The following is a 22,535-nucleotide window of genomic DNA, read 5'->3' on the forward strand; positions in this document are numbered from 1 at the left end:
GTATTTTCATTTCTCTTGGTTACAACCCTTCAAGTAGAATTGCTTATTTAAATATATATCTCTTAAATTCAGTTTTTAATAATAAAATTTGAATATGCTTGTTATAAATAATTAAAGCAACATAAAATCTTATAAAATTAAATATAATTTCTTTCCTTTTTCCAAATATATTCTCCTCAGGCAAACACAGCTACTCTGTGATAAGAGTTCTGTTTCCTTCCAGGCTTGGTTTATGACATGTGTTAAACATGCTGGAAGACTATGTTTAGTTTAAACTTCAGGCTGGTGTGTAAGAAAAGGCACTGACACCTGACGTTCCTGATCCAAGTCCTATATTTGTCACAGACTACTTGTGTGATGGTACAATTTGGGATAAATCTCTTGATTTTGTTGGACTTACTTTTTCAATTTTTTCAAGGGTTCAGACATAATTTTCTGTAACCTTTTTTTGTCTAATTAGTCTATATGACTTAATGATTTGTAGGACCCCAAGGATAGACTGTCAGCTTTAGGCTTATTTGCAGCATGCTTTTCTTTCCCTTTCTTTTTATTTATAGTTAGTAGAAGGCACATCAGAGAAAAGGCAGGGCAATTACCTTTACTTTGCTGAGGAATGACATTTATTTAGCATGTTAAGCAAAGTTTCGAGTAACTAGGGCTGTGGCAAAAGTCTTTTTTGCACATCTTAATCTGTTCCTTTTCAATCTTCCGAGTTTGTTGAATTGATTTTTGTTTTATTACTCCTTACAAGGTCAATCAGAGACCCGGAGAAGTTTGTAAGGTTTTTCTCTCTTTTTTTCCTGGTACATACCTTGATCCTTCCTTGAAAGTCCAGTAGTACATACATTATAATGACTCAGCCCCTCCAGGACATTAGAGACATGCACATATTATGTAACTTTTTTAGAGTATTTGATGTTTCTTTTTCATGTTGAGGACAAATAAAATGGACTTTAACAAAAAATAGATACCGCTTGTTACAATGCACAATGGATAGGATGATGAAAATACGTTTTTGTGGCATAACTCAGAACTCAGAAATTCCTGGGAACACTGTATCACCTTCCCGCAAAAGAATGTAACATACGAACCAACTGGAAGGACTCTTCCATGTCTCCCATCTCCTCCATGCATTGCTGTGGGCCTGGAGAAGAGCTTTGACCAAATGTTAACTCCCACTTTGAACACTGATATCCTGAATCACTATTGTTGATGAATGCCCAACACTTGTCATTCTGCTGATTATCTACCTTTCTTCATGTGTCACATGCATAGCACATGGCTCCTGTCCATAAGGAACAGATAGGTACTCTGTTTTCATGTTATATAGGGATATTATTAGAAAAAAATTACAAACTGATTTGTGCTGTTCTGGGGGTTCATTACCCACCTGGAAATTATGGAATAAAAATCCATGAAGAATTAAGGATTTTTTTTAAGTCCCTTTAGGCTGACTTGGAAAAGCAAGAAGAAAGGAAGGGTATGAAGGATATAGTAACATGAGAGGTCAAATACAGCATTAGAAAGAACTTGAGTTTTGAGCATGTGAATTACTACTTGGTGACCTAGAAAGGAAAAAGACCTCGTGACATTTGATGAGAGTGGTCTCATTTCTTGGCCACAGCAAGGACATAAGATATATTAGGATTTTTAGAGAGAACAAAAAGAAGAAATGAGCATTATACAACTGGGTGAGAACTCAGGACAGACAATTAGTATTGTGGAGCTGTGGATTACAGGGAGTTTTTGGGCAGAGGCCTGGATGCCAGCTGCTGCCTGAGAACTCATTGGCCAAAGCCTTTACCCTTACCTTCTCTGATTTCCCACAGTTATTACCCCCATTACTCTGATAGCAACTTGTAAATTTGAGATTTTAAAAAGTAGATCCTGGCCGGCGCCGCGGCTCAATAGGCTAATCCTCTGCCTTGCGACACCGGCACACCGGGTTCTAGTCCTGGTGAGGGCATCGGATTCTGTCCCGGTTGTTCCTCTTCCAGGCCAGCTCTCTGCTGTGGCCGGGGAGTGCAGTGGAGGATGGCCCACGTGCTTGGACCCTGCACTCACATGGGAGACCAGGAGAAGCACCTGGCTCCTGCCTTTGAATCAACACGGTACGCCGGCCGCGGCGGCCATTGGAGGGTGAACCAACGGTAAAGGAAGACCTTTCTCTCTGTCTCTCTCTCTCTCACTGTCCACTCTGCCTGCCAAAAAAAAAAAAAAAAAAAAAAAAAAGTAGATCCATCTTTTGAGAAAAGTTTGATATTCCTGAAACAGAATGTTAATGCTTTTTAAGAAGAAAAACTATTTCTCAGTCTTTCCCATGTCTCAGCTGGGGAAAACAGTCTGGATTAGAGGCTTTTTTTGTGGGCCATTAGGACCCCAAAGGGAAAGGCGCCAATATAAAAATCAGGGCACGGAATCTGGCTGGGACAGGAACAGGGCTGCTTTGGAAGATAGAAAGTGAGATGGGGAAGGCTATGGTCCCTTCTCGGGGGAGGGGTAGGAACAGATATCTTTTGACCACAGGTCCCACATGGCACCTGTCAAGGAGTTGGTGTAGGATCTCAGTGCTGTAACATGAGATTCCCAACTAGTGAAACTGTTTGTCAGAAAAGTCTGTACACAAGACAAAAACTTCTCACCTTTTCTCTGCTAGACACTGTCCAGGTCCTAAAAGTGCAGCCTGGGCAAGGAGTTCCAGTGTAGACAGCAGGATATGTATAATATCATTCTAAGGAGTGAAGACAATGCAAAGGTGCGAAGCTTAAGTAAGTTGTTGAGTGAGAGGAAAATAATGTGAAAAATGCTTTATTTTGGGGGCTGGAAAATGTCACCTAGGATGTCACGTGAGTCACCAAGCAACCTTGCGAGGAAGGAAAGGAGAGTCTCAGGATTTCGGCAGTTATGATGGTGGGAGTCTGATCAAAGGCTCTTTCTTTTCTGTAAAATTACAGCCTCCTTCCTCATGCCAGTGTACCACAGGGCCTATAGGTAACACAGCACCCACTGCTAACAAGAATAATTAGAATTTATCATGTAACTAGACAAGTGAGAGTAGGGAGAGCTGGAAGATAAACTGGGCTACCACTTTACCATGAGATTTCAAATGAAGAGTCTCTAAATACCTATTATTCAATGAAAACACATGTATAGCTGTAGGAAAATCAGAGTCAATCCAAAATGAATAAGGCTGGGGCCGACGCTGTGGCACAGCAGGTTAAAGCCCTGGCCTGAAGAGCCTGCATCCCATATGGGTGCCACTTCTACTCCCAGCTGTTCCACTTCTGATCCAGCTCTCTGCTATGGCCTGGGATAGCAGTAGAAGATGGCCCGAATACTTGGGACTCTGCACCCACGTGGGAGACCTGGAAGAAGCTCCTGGATCCTGGCTTCAGACTGGCTCAACTCTGGCTGTTGCAGCCATTTGGGGAGTGAACCAGCAGATGGAAGACCTCTCTCTCTCTCTCCCCTTCTCTGTGTAACTCTGATTTTCAAGGAAATAAGTAAATCTTAAAAAAAATAAATAAGGCTTTATTCAATAAAAGGTGCTGGAAGAATTGGACATCCATGTTCAGAAGACTTAAGCTTGCATGCTACCTCTTACAATGAATAAAATATCTAAATATAAGACCTGAAACCCTGAAAATCTTAGAAAAAATAGGGGAAATACTTTAAGACATCCGATTAGGTAGTGATTTTATGGATTAGCATCCAAAAGCACAAGTTGTATTAAGCTAAGAAGTTTCTGCACAGCAAAAGAAACAATGAGTGAAGTGATAAACTATAGAATGGAAATTAATTTTTGCAAACTATTCATCAAAGTATTAATACCCAGAATATATAAGAAATTAAAAACCCTTGGTGACAAAAAGCCACAAATAATGCCTTATTAATGGGGAAATGTTTCAAGTAGACCTTTTTTAAAAGAAGAAATTCAAGTAGTACACAAGTTTTTGAAAGAATGTTCAACACCATTAGTTGCCAGGGAAATTAAAATCAAAACTAAAATGAGATATAATGTCACCGCACTTAGAATAGGTCTTATCAAAAAGACAAAAAATAACAAATGCTGGTGAAGAGGTAGAGAAAAGGGATCTATTAGAGAATGTTGGTGGGAATATAAATTAGTACAGGGAATATAAATTATGTAGGAAACTATGGAAGTGCCTCAAAAAAACTAAAAATAGATGTACCATATGATCCAGATTTCTTACTTCTGGGAATATGTCCAAAGGACATGAAATCAGCATATCAAAGAGATGTGCTAACCATGTTTATTGCTGCACTATTCACAACAACTCAGATAGGAATCACCATAGATGCTCAGCAACATGAATGGATAAAGAAAATGTATATTTGTACATTTTAATATTATTCAGCCATGAGAAGAAAAATGGAAAGAACTAGAGATCATCATGTTAAAGTGAAATATGTCAGATTCACAAAGACAAATACTACATGTTCTCTCATATGTGGGAGCTATAAAAAAGTCAATCTGAATGTAGAATAGTGACTACTGGAGATTGAAAAATGTAGGAGAGTGGAAGGGGATTGGGGGAAGTTGGATACCAAAATATAGTTAGATAGAAGGAATAAGATACAGTGAGGAGTGACTACAGTAGTCAGTAACCTACAGAATATTTCGCAAAATAACAGAAGAGAGAACAAAGCCTGCAAACCCATAGTAAAGATAAGGGAAAGGAAAACATAGCTACTTTGATTGATCATTATACATTGTGTACATTTGTTGAAATATCACACTGTGTACTCCATAGATATGTACAATTATTAAGTGTTAATCAAAACATTTTTTAAAAATTTAAGGAATGGAAATTCTAAGTAATCTGATTTGATAATCATCCATTGAATACATGCATCAAATTATCATATTATATAAATAATAAATCAGTGTAAAAATAAAAATAACTAAATGAGTCTAAAAAGTTAATCAAAATTTACGTATCTTTGAAATACTCAATCTAAAATAAATTTCTAGGTTTTTTTTTAACATTATAGATGGTTGTCAACTATATCCACAAAAGAAACCTTCAGGAATCAGTGGTCCCTAAACCTCATGAGAACAGGGCTCAGCTACATCTGGATTGTGTATCTTCAGAAGTCTCATTCCATAATAAATATTCAATATGTATTTGTGGTCAGAGTGACAGCATACTCATCTGGAAAATATTGTTTGGACCAAGTTGTTCAGTTCAACTGTGGAACCCTCCATCTCTGAATTTAGATGAGCTTCTAGTCACCTATCAGATAGAACGATATTCTCACAATTATAGCAGAGGCATAAGAAAGTGAGCAGAACATCAGATGAGTTCAAAAGAGATGGAAATACCAGAGAAATAAGGTGCTCATTTCTTATCCACATGCCTATTTTCAGTTGGACCGATTCATTCTGTTAGGGAGTTTAGTTTGTTCACAACCGTACTTGATCAGGGGAATGAGCTAGACCTCAAATACAGTCTATATGCTGTGTGCTATGCCAGAAGCTATAGCACAGTGTGTTCTCCATCCAGAAAAAAAGGGGCCTTTTTAAAATTTGGGCACAGGGCTGGCTGATATAGCCGTATCTCTACCCAGAGTATATCTTCCCTTTTTAAAAGCGAATCATGAAATTGCTCTTTATCCTCTAATGTATTCATTTTTCTGGAACAGAGTGATAACTAGGTTTCAGTATTCAATTTGGAACAGACATCCCTGCTGACTTTAAAGAATTTGTTTAAGGGATCCTTTAAACTTCATATGAGCTCAAGGTCTACAGAACTGAAATGGAAGATGTACTTTCTTTCCTCTGAGAGGTAAATTTGTATCCCTTGATTAAAACAAAATATTATATTTGAAAATACTTAGATCTCTATATAAATACAGGCAGACTTAACTCTTCCTTCCATACTTGCAGTCCTATGATTATCTCCCTTTACAATTCATTGGCTATGATGGACATATCATTTTATAATAGACTTCTAATAAAAATTATTATCTCAACTTGAGGTATCCATTGGGGTCATATTATATTTTTAATCATTTTATTTACACACATGAAGTAGCTAAAATTTACAGAGTGCTTCATATTAGTTATGGATGGCTGTGAGCACCATGCACATAATCTTATAAAATCCTCATAGTGACTCCATAAACTGGATGCTACAATTATTTCTACTTCACCGATGAGAAAACTAAGGCTCAGAAAATTCACTTGCTCAAATGCATAGAACCAAAAAATTGTGGAGGCAGAATTCAAACCCTAACACATTGGCACTAGAATTAGATTATTAACCATACATTAATTGCCCATTTGTTTTTCTATCTTAAGAGATTTGACTACAGTAAAATTAGGTGTACCTTTATCTCAAGCTGAATTCCATAGTTGAAGAATGATATGTGCGATTAGAACAACACACAATAAACGCTTATTGAGAATACTTAAAAGCAAAGATTCTGGTGCCAAATCCTACCTCTGTGATATTAGCTTACTCAATTTTTTTCAGACCTCAGTTCCTTCACTTGCAAAATGGGGACAATAACACATATCTTCCTGTGTTGTTGTGTGAAATTAATGAGCTAATCCACATAAGCATTGCCTAGTAAGTAATAAGTTTATAAATGTGGTGATTATTGCTATCACTATCTTTGTAGTCATTATTTTCACCATCATCATCATAATCATCCTCATCAAATTAGTACTACATGCCATGCACCATTTGGCATAGAAAATATGACAATGCATAAGACATAATCCTGGTTCCATGAGATTAATACTCAAAGTATAAATCTTGATGGCTTCATTTTTAAATCTCTCATCTCATTGTTTATACTTGTTTGTTAAAATATCTACCATAATTTTCTCTAAAACTGGCATAATCATACATACCTCATAGATTGTGGTAAGGATAAAATGAGCAGTCCATGTAAAAGTTTTGGAATAATGCTTAGCACATAAAAACACTTACTACATGTTAGTGGTTTTATTTAATATCCATGCCATGGATGCTATGGTTTAACAGTACTATCTTGATTTCCTCCAAGTCTTCAAAATACAATTTTGCATAACACTTTTTTATAGATGCTATTCCTCCAATTAGACTCACAGCAGACTTCTCATCAGAAACCCTACAGACTAGGAGGGAATGACAAGATATAGCCAAGGTACTGAAAGAAAAACTGCCAGCCCAGAATATTATATCCTACAAAGCTCTCATTTATGAATGAAGGTGAAATAAAGACCTTTCATAGCAAACAGAAATTGAAAGAATTTGTCGCCACTTGTCCAGCCCTGCAAAAGATGCTTAAAGATGTGTTGCACACAGAAACACAAAAACATGGCCATCAAAATGAAAGAAGGTAAAGGAAGAAAACCTAACAGTAAAAGATTACAGGAAGTTCAAAGCATATATTAGAAAATATCTTTGGGAAAATGGCAGGGCAAATTTACTACTTATCAATAGTCACATTGAACATTAATGGCCTCAACTCTCCAGTTAAAAAAATGACATCTTAAAATCAAAGAAAAATATTCATGTCATTTCAGATAAAGAAATAATCTGACTTTTGAAAAAAAACAATATAATTTAGATTGTTTTTAATCACAGAGGGTTATTTAAATATCATAGAAGAAGAATTTTTGACTAATACCAGCTTGGGTTCACTTTGTAGCTCTGCTGCCACAAAGTATGTGACCCTGACAGAGTCTCCCACTCAAAATCACCTGCCAGGGCTTTTGAGCAGAGTAAATGAGAGATTTAGAACATGGTTAATTACTCATTTTCCTTCATCTTTTGTAAAACAAAATTTTAAGTGTTTTTAAAAAATCTTAAATATTATCTTCTCACTAAAATAAAAAAAAAGAAAGAAGGAAAGAGGAAGGAAGGAAGGAAGGAAGGAAGGAAGGAAGGAAGGAAGGAAGGAAGGAAGGAAGGAAGAGGGCAACAGTTAATACCATTTTTTAATTGCATCTATATAGGGACCACATAAATTTAAAAGCAAGGGATGTTTCTTTCAGTGTGAACCCTCCCATATGTAGAGGGAAGAGGCAATAAAACCAAATTTGGTAAGAGCCACCTCTGTGTTTTTGTTAGAGTCAATTAATCTCCCTATTTTCCTTAATTCAAATTGGGCTTAGTGATCACCTACTTCAAAAAGGCTGTGAAGGCCTTTGAAACAGAAGCTGCTGTATAAACTCAGGAAGGTTATGCCTTATGAACCATGCCCAGAGGGCTTTCTCTCCTGGATTTAATTAAAAATGAAATTAAGAATTCTTTAAGATTATATCAGCCTTTTAAGAGCATAAGAAGGTCAATGATTTGTTAAGCATCTTTTTTTTTTCTTTTTAATGGTGCTATTTCCGAGATTAAATAGTATGAACAGGCTCAAGTTTCCTTTTAGAATCCACAGATTCATGGCAGAGTGCTGTGCGGTATGGAGGACTGAGAGAGAAGCTGTGGTGTGTAGAATGAGCAAGACTAAGGCTCCAAGAGAGCATGGATGTGCGAATGTAATGAGTGAAGTCCTGATCTAAACCTACTTTGAAAATTATTTGGATTATTAGAAACAATGAAATAGACACACACACACACACACACACACACACCCCGAATGCTTGGCTGCTAAACTTTGCTCCACAGAGCAGCTATTCTTTTGGCCATGTTACTAAGAAGTTTACAGCCTCTAAGGCATTCGGATCTGGCTGAAGAGCCCATGAGAGTATTTTAGGCATGGAAAGCCAAGACACTCTGGCAAAGAAAGACAGAAAGACAGACAGAAAGGAAGGAAGGGAAGAGAGAAGGGAGGGAGGGAGGGAGGGAAGGAGGGAGGGAGGGAGGGAAGAACGGACCTAACTGAAAGATCTCTGCAAGTGAGATCCCAGTGGAAAGAACAGGCCATCAAAGAAGGAGGTACCTTTCTCCGAAGGGAGGAGAGAACTTCCACTTTGACTATGACCTTGTCTAAATAAGTTCAAAGTTGGTGAACTCAAAAGGCTTCCATAGCCTTGGAAACTCATGACAAGAGCCTAGGGAGATTGCTGACGCCATAAACAAGAGAGTCAATTTGTGAAGTCAACAACAGGAGTCACTGTGCACTTACTCCTCATGTAGGATCTCTGTTTCTTAATGTGTTGTTCAATGTGAATTAATGCTATAACTAGTACTCAAACAGTATTTTACACTTTATGTTTCTGTGTGAGTGCAAACTGTTGAAATCTTTACTTAATATATACTAAACTGATCTTCTGTATATAAAGATAATTGAAAATGAATCTTGATTGAATGGAATGGGAGAGGGAGCGGGAGTTGGAAGGGTTGCAGGCGGGAGGGAAGTTATCGGGGTGGGGGGAAGCCATTGTAATCCATAAGCTGTACTTTGGAAATTTATATTTGCTAAATAAAAGTTAAAAAAAAACTAAGAAGTTTACATGTAAGACAGAAATACCATGACATAAATATATCAAAGAGAAAATCATTTCACATAAGTACAAAGTCACATATGGGTTTGAAATATGCCACCTTTTACAAGGAGCTTGTAAATATAATAATAAAAGGGAAAACATATGACTTTGCTTATGGTGACAAGAAGTATGTCTGTTAAGAACAATAGAAAGACAGCGTCGGCAGCTTTCTTATCATCTCAGGGGATTTACCTATGCTGATAAACATTTGTTGCCTGATTTTTTACAGCAATAAAAACAAATATACATCAATTCAAGGCTTTAAAATAGAATAAGCATGTAGAAACAAGGGTGACTAAGGTAGATGGTGCCTGTATGAAAATTCATTTGCTCCACTTCCCTGCACCTCACAACAATCCTATAAAGGGAGCAAAACAAATGTGATTATTTTCCTCATTTTCTGATGAGTGAATCGAGGCTCTGAGGTACAATGAAGTATCTAGCTAAAATGCATGTGATTAAGTATGGCCAAAGAAAGTTTTCAAACATAGATGGTGCACAACTTTTGGCTCCTCTGTAACATCACCTTGTTGCCACTTCAAACAAGAGATCTCTAATATGCTTTCTCTCTCTACCCTCCCACTGTCTTCTAAAACATCTTACACGTAAGATATTACAGACAAGAGTGCTCACTCTTTCCAAGAGGAGGCAATGCAATCACTGTCTAGTGAATACTCCAATCAGGGAAATTCTTCCTCTGAATCAGTCATCCACTAAGCATCAGCTGTTCTATTTGTTAAATAATTCTGAATCCATTTGTACCCCTCCTCATCTTATTTCAGTTCTCTTTGATTTCAGGCTTGCTTTGTGATATATTAAGTAGTTCCCTTACCTTCAAACTCTTTCCATACAGCTAAAAGAGCAATTTTTCAGAAAACACAAATTAGATAATACCTTTGCTCGGCTCTAGAACATTTCAACAGTCCCCCACTGCTTATAGCATACAGTCCAACATTCTCAGTTTGGCAAGTAAGGTCCTCTATGATCTTCAGCTGCTTCTGTCTCCAACCTTGTCATTTACTCAGTACCCTTAGCTCACAAAACTACTGGTAGTCTCAGAATGCACTGTGCTTTCACACATAATGTAGCTTAACTAGGTGCTATTTTTTTTTTTTTTACTTAGAATACATCCTTTCCCTAACCTGACTGAAGACCTCAGTGTCTTCCTAATAATTCTAAGAAAAACAGAGATAGAATTAGTTGGTTGTTCCTCTGCTTACCTTTAGAGACTCACATCTACTTCCGTTATGTGAGTATTAGGCCTGAAACATACATTTCATTTTATATTTTTCCATTTGGAGACAACATAAAATGTTAAAATCTTAGATAAATTTCCTGCTATTTTGCAGGAAGAGAAAGTTTGCCAAAGATGGATCATGATAACTTTGGCATATAATCCAGGTCTTATGAAATAAAGATCTTGCTTTGTGTCCCAAAACTAAGAGGGGATTGAGATCACCACATTCACTATTTTTACAAAAAAGAGTGGTTATAGATGGGGATTCTCTGCATTCTACAGAGGGTAGTTTTAAGCTAGATCAGCAGATGGAACTATAGGAAGATGAGTTATATTTTCCACAGATAACACTTTTTGTGAATGATTAGGAATTATTTAAACAAGGTGTGGATGGAGGTGCATTCTTGCATGTTCACACCTCTGCCAAAGGGGCAGTCTAAGGTCAGGCTTGCTTCCATCACTACTTGTACTGGTCTGATTTTAGTTAAATTAAGTAAGCAGGGGACCATTAGCTTCAATATATCTCTATTCTGAGTTCCTACATAATAAATTGCAAACTAATTTAGTATATAACCTAACTGAAACTTAACTTTGGAGTATAATAGCAGAGTTTCAGATACTCCCAATCAGGTGGGTTGCAGCCAATCATAGGCAGCCAGATAATCACACTATACCCAAATAAGACCAATGGTTAGTTGTAGCCAGTAAAGTGAATTCTCCACTTTTCATCTATGTTTTCTCTACAAAAGCTCATTGCGCACATTGTTGAGTTGAGCTTTTTAAAACTCACTTGGTTCAGAGTTCTGACTGAATCATTAAAAATTCTTGGCTCGAATAAATTCTGTTAAGTTTAATTTGTCCAAAGTTTATCTTTTAACAGTTATACCTAATGTTAGGTACATTAGAGAAACAGGCCCTTTATCAAATAGATAGTAATTATTTATATGTCTGTGAGCCGCTTATTGGAGAGACCATATCCTATCACATTTAAATCCCAAGCATTCAGGATAATGACCAGAATGGTACCTAGCAGAAGTCCCATGAGTACTAGGATGCCTCAAAAACTTTGTGGAAAATGGGATTAAGAGAAATTTATTTTGTTTCAATTTTTTTGAAATTCATGTATAGTTTTTTTATAATACACATTTCCATGAACTTTTTGAACCTCTTATATATTTTTCAACAAGCAAAAATATTTTATGATCCATAACACTTCAGAACCCATTTCCTAGCCAAAATCTGTCAACATATTTTAATTGGCCTTCATCTGTTTTAACTCAGTCTGTTTTCCAACTACAACATAACAGTCCTTAAGACCATTTCTGTAAAAGGAAATTAAAATATGCTACATATATTAGGGAAACAGCCAAGAATACTATTCTCCTTGGCATAGGAATATAAAATACTGAATAATTTATTTTTCCAAAGTAGAGAAACCAATTACAACATCAAACACTACTTTTTTTTATTTTTTGAAGAAAAAGAGATGTTGTGGATAAGCAGGAGGCCTGTAGCAATTCCGTTTGTTTTTCACACAGCTTCAAATTTTAGTTTAATTCTAAGGTCTGCCCATTTCGTGTTTGTGCAAGGTCTGGAAAATCAATTACTTTAAACATAATCTGCAGCCTTAGGCATTGTGCCAAGCAAGTAACTTAGAGTGCTTTCTTAAGGAAAACTTAAAACTTCTCTGTTTTCTTTTGTATGACCTTACTGAAGCAAATTGTGTATACAATTAATTCATCCCCGGATGTTTGCTATCAAGTCAAAAAGCCAAGAACTTGGATATTCCCTTTGAAACTCAAGAGGATACAGAGACTGACACACTGCTTGTACTAGCTTACTTTTATTCTCCTGAATGCAGATTAGGAATTTAACTGGCACAAATGTAAGGGTGGTTTTGCATGCTAACTTTTCCAAATCTAGCTCATCTTAATCTGAGTCAGTAATTGCTGCATCAATATATCCATGTTTCTTAAATAGACTGTGAGAAATTCTCAAATGTCCTGAAAAAAAAAGGCACCATCGCACAATTTAGTTTAAAGGACAGATATTTCTTCAACATTTGTGGTTGGCTCTTTTGTCTTGTATTTTTCTTAAAAGTTGTCCTAATGCAGTATCTTGCTTTTTGTTGGTACCTGACAAATCTCGGTTGAAATGAATTGATAGACATTCTTATTTCTAATAATATCCTTTTTCAGGCAGAAGAACCAGAGATATTTTTATTTTACTATGAGTGAAAATAAGACATACACCTATGAAGATGGTGGATTGGGTTCTTCACCAGTAGAGTTGGAGAAAGGTTTGTCTGAATTCTCAGCTATTTCTGTGATTCTTTATTTATTCAAGGATACAATGGAAAAAACAAGTAATAGTGTCTTAAGTGAAATCAGAATTCTTAAGAGGTATTTCCCATTGTAGAAGAAGTAAATAGGCTCTGAAACAAATTACTCAATATTCATGAAGAACTGATGGTTACTCTGAATCTACAATGTAGACAGTTATTAGTTTCCATATGTGATTTCATTCATTCATTCAATGAGTGGTATATGTACTTACTAAGAACTGGGTAGAGCACAGCTTGAGTTATGACCTGTTCCTGAAACAGGTAATAGTTTATTTGATTGCAGACCTTATTCACATGTTTATTTAAATTCAGAATTCTGAACTCCTGCTATACCACGCACTATGTTATGTATTAGAGATATAGCAGTGCACAGAATAGACATAATTTCACTCATCAAGCTTACAGTGTAGAGTGTGACACAGGTATTTAGTTTAAAAATCACATAAACACATTTATAAGCATAAACTGCTTGGGGTGAGAGAGAGAGAGGGAGAGAGAGAGAGAAAGAGAAATATATTAATAGGGGATCTAATTTTATCTTTCAGAGATCTTCTCTTAAAGTCAATTATAAGCTTGGACCTAAGATGACCAGAAGTTAAACAGGCAAAGTATAAGAAGAGCTTTTCTGTTCAAGAGAAAAGCATATGTAAAGCACTTAAGATGGAAGAGATTTAATGCATTTTTAATCAAAAAAAGGCCAATGTGAATAGTGTGGTCAGCAAAGAGTAGAGTAAAATGAGGCATTCAAGAGGCAGGCAGGGACTAGATCATGCAGAGCCTGAATGCCATTTAATGACTTTGCATTTTATCCTAATGCAAAGAGGAGGAGGGAGGGAGGGAGAGAGAGAGAGAATCTGATCTGTGTTTTTAACAGATCACTTTGGCTTCATTGAGAAGCCGTGTGGACAACAGAGGGAGCGGTGGAACCAGATAGAAAGCTATTTCAGCTGGGAGTTCATGAGGACCTGAATTAAACTGTTGGAAACAGAGAAGAGTGAACAGATTTGAGATACATTTTGGAGGTAGAATCAACAGGACTTGAACATCGACTGAATGGTAGATGTAATAGAGAATATCTGTTAGGCATGCTTCTAGGTTTTTGGTGTAAGCAATGAAGTAGATGTGGGTGCATTTACTGAATTGATAAAGTATGGAGAGTGAGAAAAGTGGGGTGAAATGAAGATTTTCTGCATCAGTGTAATGGTGACAAGATCATTAAAATGAGTGTGTGAGAATATGCCGTGTGTGTGTGTGTGTGTGTGTGTGTATGACCTTTCCCTGTGAGGATAAGAGAGAAGACAAAAAAAGGGGGGGGGGTTGTGATAAAAGAGGACAGAATTAGGAGAAATAGAAAATGGAATTCCCCAAGTGAGGGGTGGTAGGTGGGGACTGACGCTTATCAAAACTAGTTGCTGAAACTGTATATTTGAAACAGATCTATTCAACATTATACTATACATTTTTATTTGAAAATGAAAAAGGAACCCATGATATTTATAATAGAGATTACAGAAAGTAAACTGAAAAGCATCATATTTGGTGGGTCCGCACAGAGGGTAGATTTTACCAATGGCTGATGGTCAAATTTTAAGAAAGGATTCATGAAAACCTTCAGTGGGTAGAGGAAACAAATGTAACTTTTTTCTGATTGTCAGAAAGGAGTGGGGTTAAACAAATCACTGACACTGAGCCAAAGGAAGAGAGATGAGAAGTCAGGGTAAAGGATAGAAGAAGAAAAATGGGTGGAGGAGTTTTCCAATGAGCAAAATGTTTCTGCCATCATGCCTTTGTCGATGCAAGGTCTGCTAGGTCAGTTGTTATCTGCGTTTGAATCCCAGCTCTGCCACTTCCTAGTGGATGATCCTGGGCAAGTAAGGAAACTTCTCAAGTCTCAGTTTCCTCACTTGTGAAGCAAAGGTAATGATAACTATCTCACAGGGGTATTGAGATAATTAAATAATTCATGGGAAGTACTTAACAAAGTGCCTGGCACTGAGGAAGAGCTCAATAAACCTTAGCTCTTACGCTGCCTAATTACTAAAACTCATCATTGTAGCTATATTTACATTCTCACCTCCCTATGGTTTGGAGACTTTGCCTCATCCACCTCAAAATGGTATAGTTCACTGTCTCAAGAAGTAGTTTTCATGATTTGTTCAAATTATAGGAAGACTTGGGACCAGGGTTGTAGTTGATGAGTTCAGCTGCTGCCTGCAATGCCAGCAACCCATATCAGAGTGCTGGTTCAAGTCCCAGCTTCTCCACTTCTGATTCCGCTCCCTGCTAATGTGCCTGGAAAAGGAGCAGAAGCTGGCTCAAGTACTTGGGGTCTAACACCCTTGCGTGAGACCTAGATGAAATTTCATGTTTCTGGCATTGGTCTAGCCCAGCCCTAGCTATTGTGGCCACTCTCTCTCTCTGTCTTCTAACCCCATCCCCCCTCTCTGTCACTGTGCCTTTTGAATAAATCAATAAATCTTATATATAAACACACACATACATACTTGATTCATATTTATAAAGCATCCAGAAATACTATTGGGCTTTAATTGTTGCAAATTAGTAAAAATGTTCCAGTTGGTTACATAGTCAAAAGTATGTTTTCTCATTTATTTCTAAAAATGTTGGATATAATTAGACTTTTTAAATTTAATTCCCTTAGAGAGATAAGCAATTGACTTCTTAGTTTATTCTTTGAAAATATAACAAAATACAGATGGTGTTAATAAGGAGGTCCTTTTGATCATATATTTTCACTTTGAATCATCTCAGCCCTAATAATATTATGAAGATGTTCTATCTGAAAGCATAACTATAGACTTCATTATGAATAGGAGCATTACAACTGAGATATGGATATAGACTTAATTGTGGATTCTATCTTTCTTACTCTCCTCTTGCTCTGATTCTCACTAAGCGGTAAAGACAGGAAGATGGGATTTTTATTATTTACCACACATGTGCTTTAGAATATTAGCATAAAATTGTGTCCAAGCATAAGACTTTGAGTGCTTTGTTTACCAACTTGTTCAGGAGAGACTCAAAACGTTGTAAGGCCAAATCTGGACTCCACATTTAATGGCCAGATCACATTGAGGGCAATGACTTCATCTCTCTGAGCCTCTATTTTTAAATAAAAGATGGGGGTAATTACATAAGAGAACATACCTATACATAATTCCCTAACATAGCACAGTATAAACACTGAGTTTATCATTATTATGGTTAGTTAGAACCAACTAATTCTGTAGCTTTGGACAAAGTACTTAATGCCTTGAAGAATCAGTTAAATGGTGATATGGTTTAATATGTTTGTTAAAATAGTAAATGGTGGTAATCGTACCTACTTTCTAGGCTATGTTGTGCATGGAGCATGGTGAGCACTGATTAAATATTATTCAAAAATTACTCAATATATGTTCACTTTCAGACTTCTGTATGACAGAAATGGTGCTAATTAAATTTGAAAATTAATTCTTCTAGAAAAATATAATTAACATCTTATTAAAATGTATAAGAACCACGAATATGTGGAGCACCAAGTAATCATGTCTGAGTGCTCTGTGTTCACACTAAGATGAAAATGGCAATGCTCTTAATTTTGCCCATTGCCCCAAGGGAGCAAAACATCTCTCCACCTTGAGGAAGATGCTGGGTGCAAGAAAAGTGAGCAGAGGAGGATTCTCCCCATTCATCTTTGTGGAAGCACATGCAGTTTGAGAAGATGAAGTGAGGAAGCGCATGCAGTACCTGGTCATCTCAGAGTCAGGGAGCAGGCCTAGGTGGTAGTGGGGATAGGGAGTTGAGAGGAGGAAGCTTTTGTCACACTCAACAGGGGAATAGTGCCTGGGAGAAGCAGGCTTATCACACAGTTTGTTCACAGTGCTGTAAACAGGTTCCGGAGGCCTGGTGATACAAGAGGAAGAGAAGATATGCATGGTTAGCACATATAAAGAACAACTGTGCAACTAGTAGCATTTTACCATACGTAAAAGTAAAAAATCCAAAGTGATTTCAATCACTCCATACTTGTTACTAATGCAAACAGAATTTTCCACCGGTCACTGTTCCAATAATGAAGACTTTTCTCACAGCCTCTCTTGTGGGTAGATGTGGTCCTGTGAAACTGCTTAGTCTAATGCAAATTGAGATGCAATTTGAGCACATGGGTTTTGTAGACTATTGGGATGATGGCTTATAGGGAACTGATTCAACTGGGACCCATGCAACTTTTCTCTTTCATACTTCCTTCCTCTGCTGACCTGGAACCCAGATATAAGGACTGGAACTTCAACAGGATCTTGGACCACAAGGCAATCTTGAAGATGAATGTAGAGTTTTTACATCACTGATGATATGGAGTGACACTATCCCACTGCAGGACTACCTGTCTCTGGAGTTCTTTTATATGTCACAAATATACACAATCTCATGGAAGCAAGTGTCATTTTTCATGATATAAACAGGACATAATATTAATAAACTTAAGGCTGTGAACTTAATAAAAAGAAATAACTATAGATAATGCATCTCAAAAATGATAACATGTTTACTTACATTTGTAGCCCATTTAACACTCTGTATTCACTGGAATACCATTATATTACTATATAATTTAGAGCCTATGATGCTCTAGTGAGCTCAGTATTTCTTCAATTAAAAGTATTATTATACATAAAATGATTGCTGACCTAAACTGTCAGCACAGGACCTTAGAAGGAAAGAATCAAAAACTTCTTTTAGGTCATGAAACATTTTCATAATGATGTTATTTTTTTATTTTATTTTATTTATTTATTTTTTTTTATTTTTTCTTGACAGGCAGAGTGGACAGTGAGAGAGAGAGACAGAGAGAAAGGTCTTCCTTTGCCGTTGGTTCACCCTCCAATGGCCGCCGCGGCCGGCGCGCTGTGGCCGGCGCACCGCACCGATCCGATGGCAGGAGCCAGGAGCCAGGTGCTTTTCCTGGTCTCCCATGGGGTGCAGGGCCCAAGCACCTGGGCCATCCTCCACTGCACTCCCGGGCCACAGCAGAGGGCTGGCCTGGAAGAGGGGCAACCGGGACAGAATCCGGTGCCCCGACCGGGACTAGAACCCGGTGTGCCGGCGCCGCTAGGCGGAGGATTAGCCTAGTGAGCCGCGGCGCCGGCCAAAACATTTTCATAATGATGTTATTTCTGTTGCATTGTACTTTCTGCCTAGAAGGGCTGATTCAATTTTGTTGTTTACTCTGCCGACTAAAAACTGATGTTACCAATTTTCTCCTAGTCCTTTTACCTAAGCAGCACCATATTTTGGACAAAATTTCAGAAGCAAATCTAGATAATATACATATCTTAAAGTTCCTCGCCAGCGCCATAGCTCACTAAGCTAATCCTCTGCCTGCGGCGCCGGCACCCCAGGTTCTAGTCCCGGTTGGGGCGACGGTTCTGTCCCGCTTGCTCCTTTTCCAATCCAGCTCTCTGCTGTGGCCCAAGAGTGCAGTGGAGGATGGCCCAGGTCTTTGGGCCCTGCACTCGCATGGGAGACTAGGAGAAGCACCTGGCTCCTGGCTTTGGATTGGCACAACGCGCCGGCCGTAGTGGCCACTTGGGGGGTGAACCAACGGCAAAGGAAGACCTTTCTCTCTGTCTCTCTCTCTCTCACTGTCTAACTCTGCCTGCTCCCCCCCCCAAAAAAAAAAAAAAATTCCTGGCCGGTGCTGTGGCTCACTAGGCTAATCCTCCACCTGTAGTGCCGGCACACCGGGTTCTAGTCCCAGTCAAGGCGCCGGATTCTGTCCCAGTTGCTCCTCTTCCAGTCCAGCTCTCTGCTGTGGCCCGGGAAGGCAGTGGAGGATGGCCCAAGTGCTTGGGCCCTGAACCCACATGGGAGACCAGGAGGAAGCACCTGGTTCCTGGCTTCGGATCAGCGAGGCACACCAGCCGCAGCGCACCAGCAGCAGCGGCCACTGCGGGGTGAATCAACGGAAAAAAAGGAAGACCTTTCTCTCTGTCTCTCTCTCTTACTGTCCACTTTGCCTGTCAAAAAAAAAAAAAAAACTTCCTAATTATATTGTATTGAACTGAATTAAGGGAAAATATTTCACTTTTTTTTTTTTTTGACAGGCAGAGTTAGACAGTGAGAGAGAGAGACAGAGAGAAAGGTTTTCCTTTTCCAGTGGTTCACCCCCACAATGGCCGCTGCAGCTGGCACACTGCGCTGATCTGAAGCCAGAAGCCACGTACTCCTCCTGGTGTCCAACGTGGGTGCAGGGCCCAAGGACTTAGGCTATCCTCCACTGCCCTCCCGGGCCACAGCAGAGAGCTGGACTGGAAGAGGAGCAACCAGGACAGAATCCGGCGCCCCGACTGGGACTAGAACCCGACGTGCCGGCACCGTAGGCAGAGGATTAGCCTATTGAGCCGCGGTGCCGGCTGAAAATATTTCACTTTTAACACTTAACTCCACACAATGAAAATGTGTTGAACATTGCCCAGAGTTGAACACTTGAAATATGTACCTGCATCTTTTTGGAACCATATTATGGATGTAATATAATATGATTCATGTATTGAGTAGATTAGGCATTTTGGGGAGTCTCTAATACTTTGGACTTTAGAAGGAGGTACTTATTTTTTTTGTTTAGAGTCACTTCAAGAATAGTGGATTGATTATTTGCCTAAGCTCAGGCACTCATCATTCAAAATCTTAGGAACACAGATGTAGATACTGATATTCCAAGAATCTTTTTCCCTTATTTAATTTCTATTCTTTCCCTACTTTTTTATTTCTTATTTTATACTGTCATTGACTAAAGAGTAGATACATCGAATTTGATTTCTTGTGAGAACAATTGATATCTAGCAGATATGTAGGTGTGGGGAGCAGCCCGGACTGGACTGAGTTACTGGAATTAAGACTTATTCTATGCATCTGCTCTCCCACAATATGGCGCTGGGAGAGAAGTAAACAGCTTCCGCACAGCTGCCTCCAGTTCAACCAATAAACTGTAGGACTTGCTCCTGATTGGAGAGCAGCGTACTCGGCGTGTGGGCAGCCGAGTTGGGATTGGCAGAGGAGGACTATAAAGGAGGAGAGAGACGGCATGCACCAGGAACATCTAAGGGGAACATCTAAGGGGAACACCTGTGCAGCCCCCGAGAGAGCCGGCCGGCGGTGTGCCGCTCCCCTGCGGAAGTGGGGAATGTGGCCAGGGAGAACTGCCCTTCCACGGAGGTGGAAGGGATAGTAGCCAACCCGGGAAGAACCAGCAGCAAACCCGGGGAGGGCCGAGCAGACGAAGGAACAGCGCAGGGTCCTGTGTCGTTCCTCCACGAAGAGGGGGAGCGACAGTAGGTAAAAAAATAGCCAAAGACAAAAAAAAATTGACAAATTTGAGAAAGCTTATCTTGACAAAGTACTGCAACCAGACAACAAAATTAATTATCAGAGAGAATCTCTTTTCAAGTAGCATAAAAATAGAATTCATATCTGGAGATTTGTATACAATAACTTCATTAGTCCTAGGATTCTGTCATACATTATGTACTATGTAGGATATGGTGCAAAATACAGTAATCACTACACAAACTACAGTCTGAAAATAGAATCATGCATAGTAGGTTCTTAAAATTTTTTTTTTGAATTAATCTGTCTTACTTATTTTTTGCACTCCCCATTGACAGAAGTTATGTGGAGGGGGGTCTCTGGTTCTTTCAAGGAATGTCATACATATTCTACTCACCTAATTAGGTTTGAATTTTTTGTATCATCAGTTCTCACAGGTTATGTTGAGGGACCCAAATCTCAGTATTGTCAGTTAGGATTCATTCATGATGTTAGGAAACTGGCAGAGTTTTATCTATGGCGCGATCTACACCCTGATTTACATCCTATTCCCTGGCTCCCTCCCGCCCGCCCCCTGCTGAAAGCCAGGTGGCCACATGGCCCAACTACCTGTTGTCAAGCTCCACCCCCATCCTAATGGGATTCGCTGCTCCTGCTTCCCTGCCCACCCTCGGGCAAAGTTTTTTTTTTTTTTTTTTTTTTTTTGACAGGCAGAGTGGATAGTGAGAGAGAGAGACAGAGAGAGAAAGGTCTTCCTTTTGCCGTTGGTTCACCCTCCAATGGCCGCCGCTGCAGCCGGTGCACCGCGCTGATCTGATGGCAGGAGCCAGGATCCAGGTGCTTTTCCTGGTCTCCCATGGGGTGCAGGGCCCAAGCACCTGGGCCATCCTCCACTGCACTCCCTGGCCATAGCAGAGAGCTGGCCTGGAAGAGGGGCAACCGGGACAGAATCCGGCGCCCCGACCGGGACTAGAACCCGGTGTGCCGGCGCCACAAGGTGGAGGATTAGCCTATTGAGCCACGGCGCCGGCTTTGGGCAAAGTTTTAAAAGGACCTGTTCCTGAACGCGTGCTCTCTTGGCTCTTCTCTCCTGCTCTCGTGGCTCCTCTCCTCTTGTCTCTCTTCTCTCTCCTCTCTGTCTCTCTCTCTTACAGTTTTTGCATTCTTACTCTTTTGCATTCTTCACCCCTTCCCTCCAGCCTGCTGGCTTTTTCCCAATAAACCCTTTACCTTACTCTGGTGTTTGGTGTGTTTTGTGATGGCATAACAGAAATACGCAACATTGGTGCGCTGGCTGGGAAAAGCTTACATTGGTGATCCAGCGTCCCCCAGTGACTTTGCTCTCCCTTTGGAGACCTCTGAGTTACTCTGGGGTCCTGGATATCTGCCAGTCACAAAACACACCCCTGGAACTCTTTCCACGCCACCAAATGCTCCACAATCTCCATCCATACATCAGCCTTCCAAATTCTGAGGTAAGACATGGAATGGGAAATTCTCACAGCAACTCTTTGAGTTGTGGTCTACTGTCTACTTGCCTGACTCTCATAAAAGTCATAGTACTAGACACTAACCACAACTCCTACTTAAGGCTTTTAGTCTCTACAGACACTGTGTTTGGGCAACAGTGGGTGTGAGTGACTACTCAACCTCTGTTCCCCTTTTACAGGCTAAGCCATGGGCCCCAGTGGGCACTTGGGTGATGACCCCGCCTTCTGCTCCCATATTCTCTCATTAGTCAGACTTCCAGGATTCAAGGACGCTTGCAATCCATGGATCTGACTCTACAGGTCACAATGGGAACTTTTCTCTAACTGCGTTTCGTCCGATTAAGTAATATGGCCCCTCTCAAATTGGCTCCAGCCCTCAAACGTCGATGCTCATCTTTAAAGTGGCCCTTCCACAGTGGCATGTGTGGCCCTGAGGGATTGGCTCAAAGTTGGAGTGGTTTGACCCTGATAACATTCAAGATCTTTATCACTTCTGTGAGCATTCGGGAAAGTGGAAGGAGATCCCATATGCTCAAGCTTTTCTGTCTTCCATCTAAACCTTCTATGTGTACTGCTCTCTGGCTGAGGTCCTATCAGCCTCCAAAGTTTCCACTAGAGGTCTAGGGCCTAAGCCAAAACCCCTGCCTTCCACGTTTATGGCTCCAACTTTTCACTGTCTCA

General features: G+C 39.4%; 1 protein-coding gene across 22 annotated transcripts in view; it reads right to left on the reverse strand.

Annotated features, from left to right (window-relative positions):
• DLG2 (discs large MAGUK scaffold protein 2) overlaps positions 1-22,535 on the reverse strand; it is a 2,253,656-nt gene that overhangs the window by 484,381 nt on the left and 1,746,740 nt on the right. For 16 of the 22 annotated variants that reach the window (XM_051821160.3, XM_051821155.3, XM_089332096.1 and 13 more), the window contains one exon: positions 16,786-16,941. The exons of the other annotated variants lie outside the window; for them this stretch is intronic. In XM_051821160.3, coding sequence (XP_051677120.1) covers positions 16,786-16,941 — 156 coding nt within the window. The remainder of the gene's footprint in view (positions 1-16,785; positions 16,942-22,535) is intronic. 22 annotated transcript variants of the gene reach the window in all.

This window comes from Oryctolagus cuniculus, chromosome 1, assembly GCF_051225735.1.
Source record: "Oryctolagus cuniculus isolate XC-2025 breed Fujian yellow rabbit chromosome 1, ASM5122573v1, whole genome shotgun sequence".
NCBI lineage: Eukaryota > Metazoa > Chordata > Mammalia > Lagomorpha > Leporidae > Oryctolagus > Oryctolagus cuniculus.